General features: G+C 41.7%; 1 protein-coding gene across 5 annotated transcripts; it reads right to left on the minus strand.

Annotated features, from left to right (window-relative positions):
• Positions 1-1,751: 1,751 nt before the first annotated feature.
• dnm1b (dynamin 1b) lies at positions 1,752-17,375 on the minus strand. 5 transcript variants are annotated; one of them, XM_025053318.1, is made up of 24 exons: positions 16,947-17,375; positions 12,839-12,912; positions 12,485-12,634; positions 12,192-12,395; positions 11,556-11,654; positions 11,272-11,432; positions 10,826-10,968; positions 10,036-10,171; positions 9,876-9,943; positions 9,647-9,785; positions 8,997-9,083; positions 8,843-8,913; positions 8,259-8,310; positions 8,113-8,124; positions 6,925-7,038; positions 6,736-6,845; positions 6,475-6,586; positions 5,857-5,868; positions 5,554-5,721; positions 5,383-5,469; positions 5,095-5,249; positions 4,839-5,009; positions 3,798-3,833; positions 2,420-3,542 (listed from the first exon to the last, which is right to left on the minus strand). In XM_025053318.1, the coding sequence occupies exons 1-23, from the start codon at positions 17,105-17,107 to the stop codon at positions 3,812-3,814; spliced, it is 2,508 nt and encodes an 835-aa protein (XP_024909086.1). In that variant the 5' UTR covers positions 17,108-17,375; the 3' UTR covers positions 2,420-3,542; positions 3,798-3,811. The 5 variants fall into 5 exon arrangements, with proteins under 5 accessions (XP_008334618.1, XP_008334620.1, XP_024909086.1 ...); XM_008336396.3 differs by lacking the exons at positions 2,420-3,542; positions 3,798-3,833 and adding an exon at positions 1,752-2,275; XM_025053316.1 differs by lacking the exon at positions 3,798-3,833.
• Positions 17,376-18,694: the final 1,319 nt, after the last annotated feature.

The following is an 18,694-nucleotide window of genomic DNA, read 5'->3' on the forward strand; positions in this document are numbered from 1 at the left end:
TTTCCAGGTCTCAGTTAAAAAAAAAAAAAACCTCTTTAGTGAGGATCACTAGTGATGCAGCAGCATTGCCACCTGTTGGCCGCCATTAAATATTACACCTTTAACAGGATGGGGTTTTCTACATTTTAAAAATGATACATCGCGTCATGTCATGTATTTAGTTATGTTTACGCTATTTTCACTGTTGCAATAATTATCAGAGCAACATTAGCTGTATTTACGGCACGTTTTCTGTGACATAATTTCTTTAGGCTAGCGCAACATCTCAAAATACAAACAAAGAAAACGTGTTGCGTTCGTTGAAATATAGCCTTCAGCAGGCTAGCCCTAAAAACATAGCTAACCAGTGGATTTTCTTTCTTTCTTTTTTTTACAGAAGTTTAAGAAAATGGTTTGTGTTGCACAAGTCTCTGTGTTCATGGATTTTAATTATAATCACATAGACATGACCAACCAAGGAAATTACAGATAACTTCCTGTGCTAATAAAGCTAATTTATAATTTGTACCTTCAAGTACCTTTCAGTTACTTCCGAGTTTAAGCTTCACATTCTTTTTTGTAAGATTGTTAACCCTTAAGTAGATATTTTAAAACTATATCTGCTTTATGTTTGTTTTGTTTTTAGGTGAGATAAATTCTAATCTAAAAAAAATCTAAAATCTAAGCCTATAAAAAAATCCAGGATTAGAAATACATTGTCATTTTGACAAGGACAAATCTGGGTGCAAATTATTGCTTTGACAATCTCACATCAGTATTTGTACAAAATAAATAAATAAATGACAAGTGACACTTCGTATCAGTAACCAGGTAAATCAGTCACTGGTGATTATGGAGTGACAGTGAAAAATCTTGAGTCAAAAACAACAAAAAACAAAAACAGGAGGCTTTCTTCTTCATTCACACCAACTTTATTCACGTTCACATCTCTTGGCCCAGATCACACAACACTGAGATACAGAACACAGATACACCCACACCCACAGAGTAACACACACATACACTACAGTCTAGGCCGGCTGCATATTTAAGTTTAATAGATTTTGATATCTTTCTCACAGATATGTTATGTTATAATCTTCATACATTTACGTTAACTAACCACGATCACACAAGTGCCTGACTGAGGCCGAGCTGCGTTCAACACACTGCTACTGCTGCACGGTTTACAGCTGAACCATGTTCAAATCAAAACCACACTTTTTTGTTTAAAGATGGACCTGAACAACCATGCTGACGTTTTTTGTTTTTTTTTAAACATCAGGACACTTCACGACTACAACACCATTCTTCTAACACGCGGAGTGTTGACCCACTGATGGTACGGTGTTGAAGGCAGCTCAGAGCTCGACTAAATCTAGAGACACCACAGCATAAAGAACACACACGGGGGAGAATAAAAGGACCAGCAGTTACCACACACTGGAGATTTATGGTCTGTCGTAGAGCCAGGGTCGACTCAGTCTTTACACGGCTGCATATGTTTATTACGTTTATGAATATGTACTGTGAATAGAAGGCAATAGCAGGGACAAAATAATTTATATATATATAATAATTCTGGAATGTGCAGTGTTAAATATGTTAGGAAAATCAATTTAGAGACACTGGGAGTAGTCATCTTTGTTTTCTAAAAACGGCCGAAAGACATCCAGCCGAGGACCAGTTGAAACCACCCTCCGAATGAGTGCCGTAATAATAAATAAATAAATAAATAAATACAGAGATCTATAGATAGAAGAAGACAGATAAATAAATACAGGAGTTGAAACAATATATAAACTTAACAGAAAAAAAAAACAACCCCATAAATTAAAAATGAACTCCAGTTCGTGATGCAGATAGTAAGGCTTACAGGCTGATCTCAGAGCAGCCTGAGTATCTGAATAGTGAAGCATCATCCCCTTAATTTCATCTCTGGAGTTGGTGCTTTAAAAATTTGTTGACGTGAGGAGATGGACAGCAGGTGGCGTACAGGCAGGACGTCACCTGTCCCACACTCCCGACAGCAAACACACAGCTATAGGACATACAGTATTTATACACTCCTTTACTAACCATTTGCTATACGTGTTAAAGATGTGCTGATCGTCAATACCGTAATAATAATTATCGTTATTGTCATAATTATGTGGAGTTTCACAGCAACAGAACATCATCGTCAGAGACCAGGATAACAGTTCAGTGGAGACACAAACATGCACGTGGCTCGGGTTAACCTTCGATAGAAGACTGAGGGCTCTCTCCGTGGGCGGGGCTACCTTTGTTCGGACGACTAGCAACAACAAAACAAAAACAAAAGAACCACAAAGAAAGAGAAAACAAGAGAATTGCATTAAATAAAGAGGAAAACACACGGATGATTCCAGAATAACGGGTCACCTCAGACATTAAGTGCTACTCTTCTGGAACTGGTGGGAAAAAAGTGCACATTGTAACAATAATGATAATACATTTTTAAAAAAACCCAGCTCGTACAAACCAATTGGAATTGGATTAAACCAGCCAAAAGCAGTGGAAACCAGATGGATTGTGTAATACTGCATTCAGCACCACCCCAGCATGAAAATTCCTTTGGAAATAACATCAAAAACAAATCCTTCACCTGTATATGGTGATATGAATGCTTCCGTTTCAAAGTAAGACTGAGCATTTTATTTTGAAAGAACCAAACGCAAAATTCTTTCACCTGCTGGTGCATTTCTCTTCCGTTAAACACTTCCCTTAAACACTCTGGGCCAGACCAAACAGCTGTTCATTGGAACTTTGGGTTGGATCTCAAGCTTTCAAGTCAAGTCATTTCTTGTCCTACTATGGTGTTTTTCTGCTAACTACATTAACCAATCACATTACAGCAATAGAGCTTGAGGTTTTAAGTATCACCTTCATTAAATCAATTAAATAAACTCAACAAAGGTTATTACAATATTATTCAACAATGTTAGTTATTTGTTTTTTTCCCTTCCTGTAGCCCAACATGGGGCTTTGGACAATGTGGAATTAAACCAACAACCTTAAGCAAGGCAGGGATGGATCCAATAAATGAATACACTGCTTCTTCTTAGCAGACTTGTTGAAAAATACAACTCAATCAAGAAAAGAGGACGCTCATTGTGGGGATCTGAACTAACAACAGCCAGGTCAAAATAGGGTTTAGGGACCAATCAGAACCATTAAAAATGGTGTCTGTTTTAAATCTGCCCAGTTACCACCCTGCTCTGTTCGAAGTGTTTGTCTATGAACTCCCCTCACACAGGTGTTTGGTGTTGGGTGACTTTGAGCTAGCTGACTGCTTCCACTTGAGCGGGATTAACTGACGTAAATGGACAGTTACAAAGTTACGATATGGAGCTATTTGAATGAGGGGGTTAAGGCTAGTAAAAAATATAAATGGTTGTGGATTCTGTGCTTATAGCATGTGTTAATGTTAGCAGAAATATCTTTTCATAAAGTGTCTGTGTGTGTGTGTCAGAGGGAGGATTCAGAGAGAGGATTCTGAGGCTGGTCTGGAAGATCGTAATGGAGATGCAGGTGCCCTCCGACTGGAGAGAACACAAATGAGAGAGAGAGGAAGAGGGAGAGAGGGAGAGGGAGAGAGAGAGTGAGAGAGACAGACAGATGGACAAACAGTCAGTAACAGGCTGATGGAGTCGTCAACAACATGGCTACATACAATGCCATTGAGCGAGTGGGCGTGGTCAAATGTTGAGGACCTCAGTCTAGATGGACAATGAGTGACACACACACAGAGGAACAATCGGTGAAAGATGGTGACATCACATAGACAGCTGACGTACCATTGGTGAATTCCTCACTGGTCACTGATAGAGATTCTGAAAGAATAACCATATATCGTCAATAGGAGGGAGGAGGCAGAGGGGGCGGGGCTACCTGCGCTGACACTGAGACACCTGAGAGATTCCAGTCAGGTGCCGTTAAAACAGGATCACACAAACAGAGGGAACAGGCGGACAGATGTGGACGTATGGACAGACAGACACAGGGGACGAGGGGAGAAAAAGAAGAAGAGAAAGACGCAGCCAAAGAGAGACAGAATGATAAAAAAATGGACAAATGGAGCAGGACAAATGCAGGGGAAAAGACACGAAAACAAGGAGAGATAAAGAGACAGACAGACAAAGGGACAGACATGGCTCCAGGTACATGTCGATGTAAAGATTTCGGAATGAAAGAGTCAATGAGTCCACACGGGGCTCATTTTGTTGTGGTTAGCCCAGATGAGCTAGCGATTAGCGTATCAATATTCAGACCCCTAGTCTGAGCTTAATTTTAAGTGATGACTTGACTATGGTAATATAATATAATATAATATAATATAATATAATATAATATAATATAATATAATGTGTTTTTTTACAACACTAATATGCTAACACTTTCCTGTTTTGCTGTGCAGAGATAGGCTAACCACTTGTAATAAGAATCATAGAGGAGATGAAGAGTCTGTTGATGGAGAGGAAGACTAAAAGAAGGAGAGGGAGAAAAGGAAGAGAGAAAGAAAGATAGAGAGGTCTTTCTTTTCCATGTCTGTGTTGGGTGTTTGTGGATCGCTGCTTTTCTGCCTATGACAAAACCCCAAAACAACAACAAACAATCGCCTCCCAATACAAAACCACTGACACCTTCCGTGGCTCCAGGTAGAAGAAAAATCATAAAAATCAGGTGTCGTCACAACTATCGACTTCAGAGACTGAACTTGAGCCTCATTGCATCGTGGGAAAAGTTTTTGTAAGAAGTTGATAAAAACAGGACAAGTGTTGTAATTACTTATTTGACCACATTGTTTTTAACTAAGTTCGGCTCAACCACGTATTTACCTTGGCACTCCAGGTGGGGGTGCTCTGTTGGGCCGGGAGGGAACAGAAGGTGGGGGTCCAGGGTCGGGGGACACCGCAGGACGGGCTGGTGGTCCAGGGGCTGCACGACCACCAGGGCGTGGAGGTCCAGGAGGGGCCCGGCGTTGAGGGGTGGGGCTGGACATGGGAGACCTGCAGGGGTGAGGAACCAGGAATCAGTGGTGCTGCGTGAACACAAAGTAAAACTGATGCAGGTACTGGGGTACTTATCGGATACCTGCGTCCTGATGGTATCCCCGTCACCTGCAGCCAGGAGTCGTCGACCGGTGGTGGCATGGCTGTGGTGATGGTGGTGGTGCTGATGTCACTGATGATGCTGAGGCCTTCACGCAGTGCGTGGTACATCTTCAACATCTCATCGCGGTGCTGAGCCTGGTCGGGAGGCAAAGACAGAGGGTAAGGAAGTGAAATTTCGTATTAAAAAGCCAAACGAGCCATATCCAGGCCCCTGGGCCATAGTTTGCCCGTGCCTGCCCTAGCCTGCAGAGTCAGTTCCAGTCCTCACCTGCTCCTGAGACTCCTCCATCAGGGTGTTTTGGTCGCCGCAGGAGTAAAGTTGAGCCAGGAGATCAGCGTGAATGAACTCCTTGGTCTGAGAAGTAAAAAAAAAACAAAGTCATTATCTGACCTCTGATGTGTGTCGATACACGTTCATGTGTGTGTGACTCCATCATACATTGTTGACCATCAGGTGCATTATGGTCTTGGGGATTAGATCTCTGACTGTGCGGTGGATGATGGCCAAGTATGAATCCACCAGGTTCCTCACAATCTCCACCTGTCGCTCCAACTGAGGGTCCAGACTGTGGATCTGTCCGTCACCACTCAACTCCTCCGCTTCACCCTGGAACCATGTTTAATTACCGTTAGATACTTCATGTACCTGCACTTTTATTAGACGTATTTGTGAATACACATGACCAAAGTAAGTGCACATGAACAGAGGAATACTAGATCTACAGAAAAAGAACAGACTCACCTTGTCTTTGTCCTGCAGGAAGAAAAACAAAGCAAACATTAAAATGACAGTAGAAAAGGTACACTGTAAAGCAGGGGTCCTCAACCTCAGGTCCACGGACCAGTACCGGTCATTTGGTACCGATCCACAGTGGGACACAGTGAAAAAATGTACTTCAGTTTTACCAATTTACTACATTCAAAGAGAATCCAGTCATATCCCTTTACTTTCCTCATTTAAGGAAAATCTGTCAATATTTCAAAATAATACGTCATCCAGACAGAATAAAGTCTAAAAGATGTTTTATTTTAAAAATCTAATGATCATCCAGCCATTGGCGCGAAACTACTGGTCTGCAGTAACGACCAGTACCGAATAGTCCTTGGTACAAAAGAGGTTGGGGGCCGCTGCTGTATACCACAGTATACACTATAGTATATCAAGGTACTGATAAAAAGCACCTTAGGCTTTGTTTTTAACAAAACTATACCTTAGCACATTTAATATACTGTAGTATAGTAAGTTCATGATGCACACAACGTACTGTACTATTGTGTACTGCCAAGTACACAATAGTACACAGTACGTGTACTTATTAGTGAAGTAGTGAATGACATAATAAACAATAATGAATTGTACCACGCTGCGTTCAGGGTACACTCCAGCCCGCAGGAATGAGGCCTTCCAGCTGTCCACTTCCTCCTGGGACTCACTGGCGAGTTCCAGCTGACGGTAATCCTTGTACACATTCCTATAAACATATACACATAATTAATGTAATATTGTATGTTACTTTATAAACAGAAGATGGCCCAGTCTGGTGCCCTGAGGAACATCTTTTAAAAAGTTTAAATTATCACATTGACTGTTAAATCAGTCCTTATTTTCACCCTCACGTACCTGTGCTCAGTGTTGAACAGAGCAAAGATATGTTTGCTGGACATGAAACTTTTCTCAATGTCCTTCAGTTTGAGATTGTCCACAGGCAGCATGTACTTCTTCTCCTTCTCCTGCGAAAAGTGAAAACAGCAGCGCAGCTTAGAACCGATGTCGCTCCGAGATCGTGATTGCGTTCAGTTGATGCGTTACCTCGTCATCTTTGTACCAGGACAGGGTCTCTGCTGTGAGGACGAACCAGTACTCTTTAGCGCCACCCTTCATGATTCCGATGTTATTGATGGTGAGCCAACCTTTACGAATCACCTGCACACATCAGTTAATGTTGTTGTGATGTCACTAATTTAGTTGCCGTGACATCGTTACCCTTGATCATTACTCAACGACAAGTTGAAGAAAAATAATATTAAAGTAGGACCTTAAAAAATAAACCATAGAATTATACAAAATTCATTAAGTCAAAGTCAAAGGTGGTTGACAGTCAGTGAGGGCCAGAGCTCCCCTCCTCTGTGGTGCTGCACACCTACAAAAGTGAAAATGTATGAAATACTGTCAAATATCTGACCTTTTGCCCATTTGATGTTGAAATTATTTGTTTAGAAGTTTTTTTTACCTACAAGAATCAGTTTTCTCAGACATTTGGCAGACCAAGTATTTTACAGTACTGTACACAAGTACAGTACACATACTTTCTCTGGGTGTTATTAGTAGCACATTATCCTTTGAGCAAGCTGAGCACCACCACCAGACCAATATATGTGAAATAATTTATATGATTCTATGGTTTATAATATTAATACAAAATTAAAATAAAATGTAATTAAAATTAAAATGAATACACTATACTTGATTATGCATGATGATTAGAGATTTAACGATGCATCGCGAATTGGTTGAAAATCAACACAGATGCGTTACAATTCACATCTGTTGAAATAAAAAAATGAATCACGCATCAAGGTGTAAAGAGTAGGCTGTGTTGTCTCAAAAAGTCACTGTTCATACCGTGACACTACACACTCCAGTACAGTAGGTGGCAGGATGTGCCTAAGAACATTGGTCCTGACCCACTATTAAACACAGAAGTCAGGTCCCTACATAGCCTAATTGACAGAACATGGGAAGAACAAAAGGAAAAACAAGCAAAAAAAAAAAAATCGCAATTTTATCGTATCGTGACTTGAGTGTATAGTTACATCCCTACTTATGATAAGAGATTGACAGGTTGTCAAAGTGCAACACTGTGCCAATCAAGTAGGTTTAAATACATTGGATCCAGAGCTGTTCCCACGGTGTATTAGTGCCACTGCTCACACACAGAGGTAGAGAGAGTGACAGTGAGTAAGTGAGAGAGAGGGAGAGAGAGGGAGAACCACTTACCATTATTTCATCCTGGCAACCATGACACGAGTGGCATAAAAGAGGATGAAAAGACAGAGTGGTGAGAAAGAGAGAGGTTTTATGAATGAGGGGAAATCACTCCACTCCACTTCCTGTCCCTCTCAGGTAAAGGTGTGGTGACTCACCTGGTTTCCTGCGGCCTTCTTCTTGCTCATCTGGCTGCTCTTCTGCTGAGCACTGGCCCAGATCAAATAAATAGATCAATATTGGTGAAAACACACACACTCACTGCTGCAATGCTGCCATCTAGTGACTGTCACTTTAATATACAGACGTTTTTCCCCAAAACCATTTTTATAGCACACATCATATTGTGAAACCCAGGCATTGCATATCAAGTTTTTATTATCTGAGAAAAAAAATGGATTCTTACAGATATTACATAATTATGCTAATATCAGTCGGCCAATATTATCGGACAAAAAACATTTGTATCATATTTGATACACAGGTTTCTGAGATCTAGTGCTTTAACATCAACATGATCAATTATTTTCTTAAAAACCTGTTGTGTATGATTCACATTCTGCCCCCTAGTGGATATATATGATAAAATAATAAGTTATAATATTAAATAAACATCTCACTTCCAAAAATGTAAACCTGTCTGGGGATATTTTTTCGTGTTAGGCCCTAAAGGGTTAATCAATCTGCTGTATGTTGTGTTGTACTTTCTACAGAATGTTGTCTAAAAATGTGCTTTTCTTACTTTGCAAAGCCGATGAAGTCTTCATGGTTTGTGTTCATGTAGGCCAACTCAATGTCAATAAGCAGCATGACCTGGACACACACACAGGAGAATGTTAGTAGCAGGAAGCTAACACAGACAGTCACATGGATTTGTTATTGTAACAGTGTCACACCTGGTTTTTGGTGCGACTCTCCCGGTCTCTGATGTGGTGAGTCACTATTCGCTCCATCTCCTCTCGCAGCATTGGATACTGGGCCAGCTGTGAAAGGACAAGAAGAAGAGGTGGAAGAAGATGAAGAATGATGACATTTGTATATATTCAATGACTTCACATTCCCAAAAAAAAAATAACATAATAACATCCATCCATCCATCCATCCATTTTCATCCGCTTATCCGTTACCGGGTCGCGGGGGCAGCAGTCGCCACCCAGATCACATTGCACCGTACCAACCCCCCAAACCTTCCTGCGGGTGGTGAGTCCACTGGAAGGTACCAACCGCCCTAACCGGGATTCGAACTTGCCCAAGAGGTGAACCCTGAGGTTCCACACCAATGACAGAGACATTGCCTCTGGGCCAAAGCGCCACAACATAATAACAAAATAACAAAATTTTAAAAAATAAATAAATTAAGAAATGAAATAATATAAATTAAATTAAATTAGAATAAAATAAAACAGTGATTGTTTAGAGCATCTTGTTTCCTAGAAATGTTTTTCATTTGTTAAATTATTTGCCACATGTACAATTTTTTCGACCTTAGAAGGAATGAACACTTTATCCTAAAGTCCATGTATTCAGAGAGTATACCATGTAGTACCTTCTGCGTACATTGCCTGACCGTGTTGACCAGCTCACTTATCACCATGTCCACACATTTCTGACACGGCTCTTTGATCAGAGTGATCTGGCGCTTCACAATGGTCTCAAATGCCATGTCGGGCGTAAACAGACCGGTCCTGGACAAAAACACATCAGAACCAGTAAACAGTCAGGAACCAAACACAAACTGACAAAGACTCACAGACTGGGTCACACCGGGGACTGACCGGATTCCATGGATGTTCTTGATGGCGTAGCTGATCTCTTTACGCAGAGTCTTCTCATCACTCTCCAACTACACACACACACACACATTATAACACTGAACAAACCCGGTCTTTAGATTTTTAGAGCACAACCTTGTGTGTGTGTGTATATTCACTCTACCTTGACCAGATCAAAGGGGAAACGTTCGTGAAAGATCCTGTTTATTTTCGCCCCCCCTGACAGCTCATATGTGTCCACCTGATCTCCAGATCCTTCAATCCTCTTCTCAAAATCCACTGCAAACTGCTGCACCATCCTGAACACATACACACGCACACATTTACAAGGTAGAGAGTTATTTAATTTAATTTTTTTCATTTAAAGTTAGTACGTGTTACTAGGGATGTAACGATACTCAAGTCACAATTCACGATTTTTTTTTAGCCCCAGATAAATGATGATAAATTATACTGTAATTCTGACATGGTCTGTGAACCTGGTTAACTGTCAATATATTGAACAACACAAGAGTATAAAAAATATGAACTGGAAAGAGTTCCTTTCTTTACAGAAACTCTGTAAAACATTGTTGGTGTCTGTGGAACAAGTTCTTCCCACGTTCTGTTTCAACACCTGAATGTCACTTAAGCTACGTAGAGACTTGACATGTTGGTTTAATAACAGGTCAGAGACAACATTTTTAGGCGCATACCGCCACCTACTGTACTGGAGTGTTTACTGTCATGGTATGACCAGTGACTTTTTGAGTTAACACAGCCTACTCTTTTGGCTTGATGCGCGATTCATTTTAAATTTTAACCGTTACGAACGCATACATTTTTAATCAATTCCCGATGCATCGTTACATCCCGATGCGTTACTGTCTAATCTTCTGCATAAACACGAGCATTACTGTGTAAATCTGTGCCCCATGTATTTTCTTTTGTGTTACAGTATGGTGAGTACTGACTGCAGCAGGGCCTTGGTCTTGCGGCTGGGGTCGTCGGGTCTGAAGCTCTTGTACTCCTCCACCTCCTTCTCAATAGACAACAGCTGGCTCTGAAGTTTACTGCGAAATGCTGGTAAGGTGTCTCGGATGTGGTTGGTCAGTTGCTATATGTGAAGATGAGAAGAGCCATTTTACCATGTTAGAGATTAGAAAAAAAGATAGATCTGCTGCAGCAGGTTGCCCAACAGGTGGTGCCTCGTAGGTGGTACCTCTAGAAGAACCTGCTACGTGTAAGGCAGGCACGCTATGGAACCACAAACGACTCCATGCATGGGGATTGAACCCACAGCTTTAGGATTAAGAGCCTTGTGTTCTGCTAACTGAGCTAGCCTATCTTATCGGATGTGCCAGTAGTAGCTAGAGACTAAGATGATTCATAAGACTGAACGTTGTTGATGTGTGTTTACCTGGTTGAGGGTTTTCTGAAGGTACGCCGTGCCCATGCGATCGGCCAAGTGTCGGTACGACGGGTGAGACAGGAAGAACTTCCTCTCGGCTTGCAGCGCCGCATTGATGTCCTTCTTTCCATCAATGTCTTTCTGACTGCGGTTCACCACACCGATGTAACCTGACAGCGAGAGACAGCGGACCATTGTTGCCATAGATATGTTAGCTGGTTTTAAGCTTTGGGTTTTGTTTCCCGCTAAAACGTAACATGAATATCCAGGTGTAATTAAATGTTTTTTTTTACCTCTACGGAGGGGCAGCAGTTTGTTTTCCAGGATATCTCTGGCATCAGTTCCTTCATCCATGAGATCCAATTTGGTGATCACACCAATGGTTCGCAAACCTACTCACACACACATACACATAAGACACCAGACTTCTGTAGCACTGAAAGATGTTTGGTGAAGAGGAAGTATCATGTAAAAGACTCGCCCTGGCTGCGAAGAGTCGAGGAAGTACCGACATTCCGTCATTCCCCAACTAATACTAAGAACCCAAGACTCTGTCCGAATGTCATGCATGTGTGTTTTAACAAGGCAGAAAATGCTGGAGGTGTAAAAGTGTTGACGATGTGGGAAGTGAGAGAATGAGGAGGTGGCGGAGTGAAGTGATACTGAAGGTATACGGTATTCATAAGATATAGACATGTGATAAAGAACGTTTGAGGCTAAATTAAGGGGCGAAGGATGCAGGGAAGTTTGCGAACAACAGTGTAGGAAGCCATAAGGGTGAGAGGGTACGTGGGAGAGGAAGATAAAGTGGGAGTTGTAAAAGATGTGGATACAGGAGTCTTTGCAGACTTGGAAGTCTTGGAGATTTGGAAATAACAGATACATTAAACAGAGGAGGTCTGGGAAGATTTCTGAGGTTTGAGTCTGACCTTGTGGGTCGACCTCTTTGGCGATCTTCAGAGCATCAGAGTTGGCGAGGTCAGAGTTGGCAGGTGACACGGCCAGCAGGAGGCAGTTATCTTTGGTGACGAACTGCATGAGCATGTCTTTGATCTGCTGTTCTATGTCAGCCGGCTGGTCTCCGACCGGAACCTTCGTCATCCCGGGGAGATCTACGAGCGTCAGGTTCAGCACTGTATGGACACAGAGGGCGCCACTGAGTATCTCAAGTTTAACTGATTTGGTTGGAGGGGTTCGCTGAGTGTATGTTGCAGTGCGTTACCGTTGGGTGAATAGACCCTGAGGTTGATGGGGACTGGACTGATCCCTTTGTTTTGTCCAGTCACACGATCCGTCTCAGCCTCGATCTCCTGACGAACTTCGTCAAAATCAGTGAACTTTTTCCCCTTGCAGTGAAGGAACTCAGCATATTCTGTCAAAGAAAGAATGTGGTTTATCAACAGACCATAAGTAAGGAACAGACACGGCAACGGTCCAACAAAACAAAGTCCTATTTGAAATCTTTGCCTCCAGTCAGGTTCTCGGGGGAAAGTCTTAGCTCAAAAGCACACAATTTTCAATTCCTTATAGTCAAGATAATGAAGAAACAGTAACATTTTTTTACTAATCGTCGCACCTGTGGGACTGTTGATGAGCTGCAGCACCAGGGGGCGACGAGTCACAATTCCTGAACCACGGGGGAGGAAGTCTCTGAAAGGAAAGAGATAGTTCAGTTAGCTTTAGGAGCAGTGTTTTAGACACAAGACAAGTGTTAAGAATCCAAGTCCGAGTCCAAGTGACTAAATAGAGTTGAGGTCAAGTCTGCAGGAATTAAAGTCTTCGTCTAAGTCATTCCTTAATTTCAATGTCAGTCTTATTGTGTCTCCATGTTGCAAAAGAAAAAATAACCCTGTCTTAACCATGTCATCTCCAAGTCACTAAAGGAATATTCTGCAGAAGCTTGAAAATGGAAAATGTTCCTCTGTGTTTACAATACAAATGAGAAGTAATGACATCTTACAGTAAAAAACATGGCGTCACAATAAAGCAACATAATGTAACATAATGGAGGAATCCCAACAGGGAGTTTGACTGTTTTATACTGAAAGTTAACATTCACAGTGAATTATATGCTTTTTAATATGTCTGTGTGCTCAGGTAAATGCAGTGAGATATAAATGAGTGCTACTCTAATAAACAGCCCGCTTTGGAGGGGGCCCACCACTCGCAGGGCCCACCACTCGCAGGAAGGCCCACAAGAGGCCGCTGCCTTGTGATTTGGGTGGCGGTTGTGGGCGGAGACCCTGACGGCCCAATCCGTGGACAACCACTCTGGCTATGGGGACATGGAATGTCACCTCGCTGGGGGGAAAAGAGCCTGAGCTTATGCGGGAGGTTGAGCGATTCCGACTAGATATAGTCGGGCTCACCTCCACGCACAGTTTGGGCTCTGGGACCCAACTCCTTGTGAGAGGCTGGACTCTCTTCTACTCTGGAGTTGCCCGCGGTGAGAGACGGCGTGCTGGCGTAGGCTTACTTATAGCCCCTCAGCTTGCCAGTCGTGTGTCGGAGTTCTCCCCACTGAGCGAGAGGGTCGCTTCCCTGCGCCTTGGGTCAGGGATAGGTGTCTCACTGTTGTTTCGGCCTACGGGCGGAATAGCAGTGTGAAGGCCTGGGAACGCCTTGGGGTCCCCCAGAAGTGCTGGAGGAAGTGTCGAGGGTAGTCTGGGTGTCCCTGCTCTGACTGTTGCCCCCGTGACCCGGCCCCGGATAAGCGGTTGATGATGAATGGATGGATAGATGGATGTAAAGCCTTGACTGCAGCTCAATAAGAACACTGTCACGACATCCTCACAGTCTGTGTGCGCATGCACTGACTGCAGGCGAGAAAAACACTGCAGTAAGTGATTACACACACACACACACACAAGGACCACGTGGTTACAGTCATGCATTGCGACCGGTGTCCAATGACAGCAGAGATGCAGTGCGAAAGAGAGAGGGAGAGGGAGAGATTCCTCTCCATCAGGAAATGTCAATCTGAGACTCAGAGAATGATGAGAACTCCAGGTCTGTCACATCAGCTGATGAGGTTAAACCAATCAGAGGTAAAAACAGAAACGATGAAACAACTGTTACATCAGTGTCACACCTCTCAGCGTTACATCATACTTCAGAGGTCTGGACCAAAGGTTGTTCTTCTTCAGACCACCGTTAGACTTGATAAAAAATAATTACAAACTATGGAGGCTGTTTTTGTCACGACATGAGCGTAGTACTGTAGCGTGCTATATCTTTGTATGAATATTCTATTCTATTTTATCTTCAGCACAAATATTACTAGGTGTGTATGTTGGTGAGAATCTGGCGATACGATATATATCGCAATACAGGGATGACCAGACGATATATTGCAATACAATGGTCACAACAATATATTGATATTGATTTTTTTTAAACAACTTGATTGTAGTAAAACTGTCATCATTGTAGACACAATGCTGTTTCATGTCAACATCAGTTGACTAAAACTGGGAAAGAGGGATCTATGGCCTGTCAATCATTGCATATGTACAACTTTTTTGTGACAATAGTAAGCTGGAGTGTAATATGTAAATATGTCATATGAAAGATTCTTGCTGTGCGAGGTGCCTTCAGGCAAGGAGTGGAAGCAGCCGATAGATGGTCGATTTGTTTTAATAAATCGTCAAACAAAACAGGTCCAACAATAAAGCAAAATAACAACCGGAGAAATATCCAAGGAACATACAACGCAAAGTTATATAGTACTTAAAAATACTTCTAACTTCTCAAGAATAACTTCTAAAGTATCATTGCAATAAAATGTTCCTTAGTTATAGACTATTTTCAATATTAACTATTGGTTAGTAACTATTTCATACACACATATAGTGTGACATTCTGTTCCACCCTTCTGCGGTCTGTGCCCCTATCTGGCAACCCCCAGAAAAAAAAACCTAAACACGCCCTTCTCAAAGAGAGAACGGAATAATGGCGAAAAGATTAGGTAAGAGAAAAATTGATTCAGAATGCAGGGCATTTAACCTGCAGTGGACAAACGATTATTTTTTTGTTCAATGCAAAGAAAAGGCTGTCTGTCTCATCTGTCAAGAGGCGGTGGTGGTATTCAAAGAACACAATCTGCGGCGACACTATGAATCCCGTCACAAAGACAAGTAGGATAGCTTGCAAGGCCAATTGCGAGCAGACAAACTCTCGAAGCTTAAAAGTGGACTGTTAGCTCAGCAGAATACATTTGTACGCCAAGCTCAGTTGAACCAGTCATCTGTTTGGGCCAGCTTTCGGGTTGCTCAACTGATAGCAAGCAGCGGTAAACCTTTCACTGATGGAGAGTTTGTCAAGAAATGCATGATCGCTGTCTTTTTTTTTTGCCTTTTGATCTACATTGTAGATTAAAAGGAAAGGATGGCTTCGGGGTTCCCTGTGAGAAGGTAGATTGGGAGATCTCCCATTGTTCCCAGGAAACAGAAAGTTGGTGTGAGGATCTCTCATTGTCCCCAGGGAGTAGAGGTGTTTTTAGAAAGTTGGTGTGAAGAGAATTTGGGGAAATTCTGTTTGAATGTGTGGGGCTATGTGACTGTGTGCTCGGGAAAGCCATTTGGTGTCTTATCATCTTCCTGCTGCAGACCCAACCAAATGTGAAAACCACCGAAATCTAACACATAGTATTCCTCAACTCATGGTCACAGGTCATTAGAACTGTGTAGCACCACCTGCAGGGGAGGGTGATGGTTTACGCTTTATAAAATGATAATTTGAAATTGTATTTTGGTAACCTGTGATTTGCAGTTGTATAGATCAATGTTTCCAGTGTATGTAATGAAACATAACAATCCTCTAGTTTAAATTTACTAAAAATGTACTCCTGTTAACTCCTGTTTCGAAGACAACGCTCATATTCTGGCAGGAATTGAAAAAAGACACTCACAAAGATCTTTAACAGATCTGATTGTGTTTTTTTAGTTTCCATAGCCATCTGCTGCCACCTAGTGAAGGAGGATTTAATTACTCTGCCTGTGACGCATTGACGAAAGAAAAATAAATATTTAAAATATGTAAATAATAGTTTTCGGACCAATTAATTAAAATTGGACAGTTTTCCACGGCATACTAGTGTGCCACAGCCCAGTGGTTGGTAATCACCGGTATAGATGATTACATTGAAGGTATTCATATTCCATTACTTAAACCCAGAGGTGAATGGACAGCCCATGCAGAAAATAACATTACAGCCAGAAATCGAACTGTAGATCATCTTACTGTAAGGCGAGGACAATAAGCGCTCGTTTACTGCGTGGCCTAGATGACTGCTATTATTTTAAGTTACTTCCAATTATACTGTGAGCTCATCAGTAATCAGACTGTATGAAGACGACAGGCTGATATTATCATTGTCATATTATTGATGCAATATTATTTATTCTCATTCATAGTATTATTCCACAATCACTATATAATATTATTATGAGAATATGCAATAATTATTATTCTAATTGCCATTATTACATTATTACATTATTACATTACTATATATTATAGCGGACTAATACATCTGTGAACCACATCGGGTATAGCTCTGATCCGCCGGCCTTTCATCATTCCACAGCGTTTTAAACCTCCCAGTACCTGCTCGGGTTTTGCCCCAGGCAAACGACTGAGTAACTGACAGACAAACAGACGGACAGACAGTGGACTGGACTCACTTGCCCACGAAGTTTTCCAGCACCGAGCTCTTCCCGGCGCTCTGCCCGCCCACCACGGCGATTTGCGGCAGGTCGAGGCTGGCGTTCTGGCCGATGGATGAGAAGGCATCCTGCAGCCGGTTTACCATCGGGATAAGCTCCTCCATCCCCCGGTTCCCCATGGCGGACAGATAGAGGAGGCTGGTGATGGAGAATCAGAGAGGGAGACAGGCGGGAGGAAAGGATGCAGCAGCGGATCCGTGTCCTGTCTCACTCCGCGGTCCTAATCCTCGTTCGGACGATTATGCCGTTCAGTTTATCATCGATGATTGGTTTATATGTGATGATATGAGCATCAATGATAATGATGTTCTCCAGTTTTGACCTTCAGCTCCCGCGCCTCCTCTCCTCCTCGACACTGCAGACCGGCCTTCAAAGCACAAACACACATCCGATATGTATCTAACAAAATAAAAGCACCAGCGTTTATGTTTTTGTAATGTATAAATTTTTTTTTGAGAGAGCATGTAACAACTTATTATAACTAATTACACATTGTCTCAAAGGGATAAATTAATATACCTGTTTACAAACGTAAACCATTTTCTTACCTGGTTGACGAACAGTGTGCTAGCACAAACACGCAATGTAGCTATATCTGAAAAATAGTGCGTGAGTGACATTATCATCAAAACATCTGGCGGCGGGAAGTGTGTCCGTTTGTCTCTACCAGCAAATAAAAAGCACGGGTTCATATTGGCGGCTTGGATAGTTCCTCTTTTATGAACAAGATCAGTACTTTACGGAACGATGAGTACAATGAATACAAAAACACACAAGTACTATTTCTTGTCTATCAGCTGTTTACAGGAACTATCTAAGAGTTTTCTGTTTTAATCTAATCTGTTCCGTTTAAAACAACGTTTGAACCTCAATAAACAGCCGAACGTTCTCGTTATTTTATTGTGGAAATCAGAGACGGAGTTTCCGGTGTACAACTGCTAAATTGCATCTGTTAAAGAGGTAAAGGAGTGATGCGAAGCTGTAGTTCACCAAGTAAAACAGTAAGAGGCGCTACAAACAGATTCATTTAACCTTCCTCTTGTGTTCACTTTCTGTTACCATCTCTTATGTTAACGGGTCGGTTTTGACCCGTGTCTTAAATCAGCTGTAAAATACACTAAAAACAATTAGCTATCATCCAATTTGTTTCTCATCTCTTGGTTACCTTGTTAGGCTTCCATATCCATAAAAATATTGGTTTTAATATTTTTGGTGTGGGCCTCTGGGCCTTTTTTTGTCAGTATACCCCTCGATTTCAATTTAAAAAAATGGTAAAATGAACCTCAACAGAATCATATAAATAAATAAAAGGTTGTTGTGTTACCTGACTATTACTAAGCACTATTAGAACACATCTCTTAAATAAATTTGTTTTATTTATTTTTTAATTTTAATATTATTAACTATAGTAACATCTATGGTGTTACGGGTCAGTTTCGACCCATATGTATTTACCTTCAAGAAAAAGGCAAAAAAGTATTTTTCTATTATTATTTTATTTGCTCTGGTATCTCTGTTGTCAAATCTGAGGACTCTTGATATCATACGAAAGGTCTGAAGTGACATTGTTGAGCGGAAAATATTTCTTCCTGTCGATGCGTCCCAAAGACTATCAGTGGCCTCATTGCAGGATCTGTACACTCCAGCAAGAAGAAGAACACCAATATAGGCATCCAGGTATTCCTCATCAATGTCTTTCCACATGT

The sequence above is a fragment of the Cynoglossus semilaevis genome, chromosome Z, assembly GCF_000523025.1.
Source record: "Cynoglossus semilaevis isolate Cse_v1.0 chromosome Z, Cse_v1.0, whole genome shotgun sequence".
NCBI classification, from domain to species: domain Eukaryota; kingdom Metazoa; phylum Chordata; class Actinopteri; order Pleuronectiformes; family Cynoglossidae; genus Cynoglossus; species Cynoglossus semilaevis.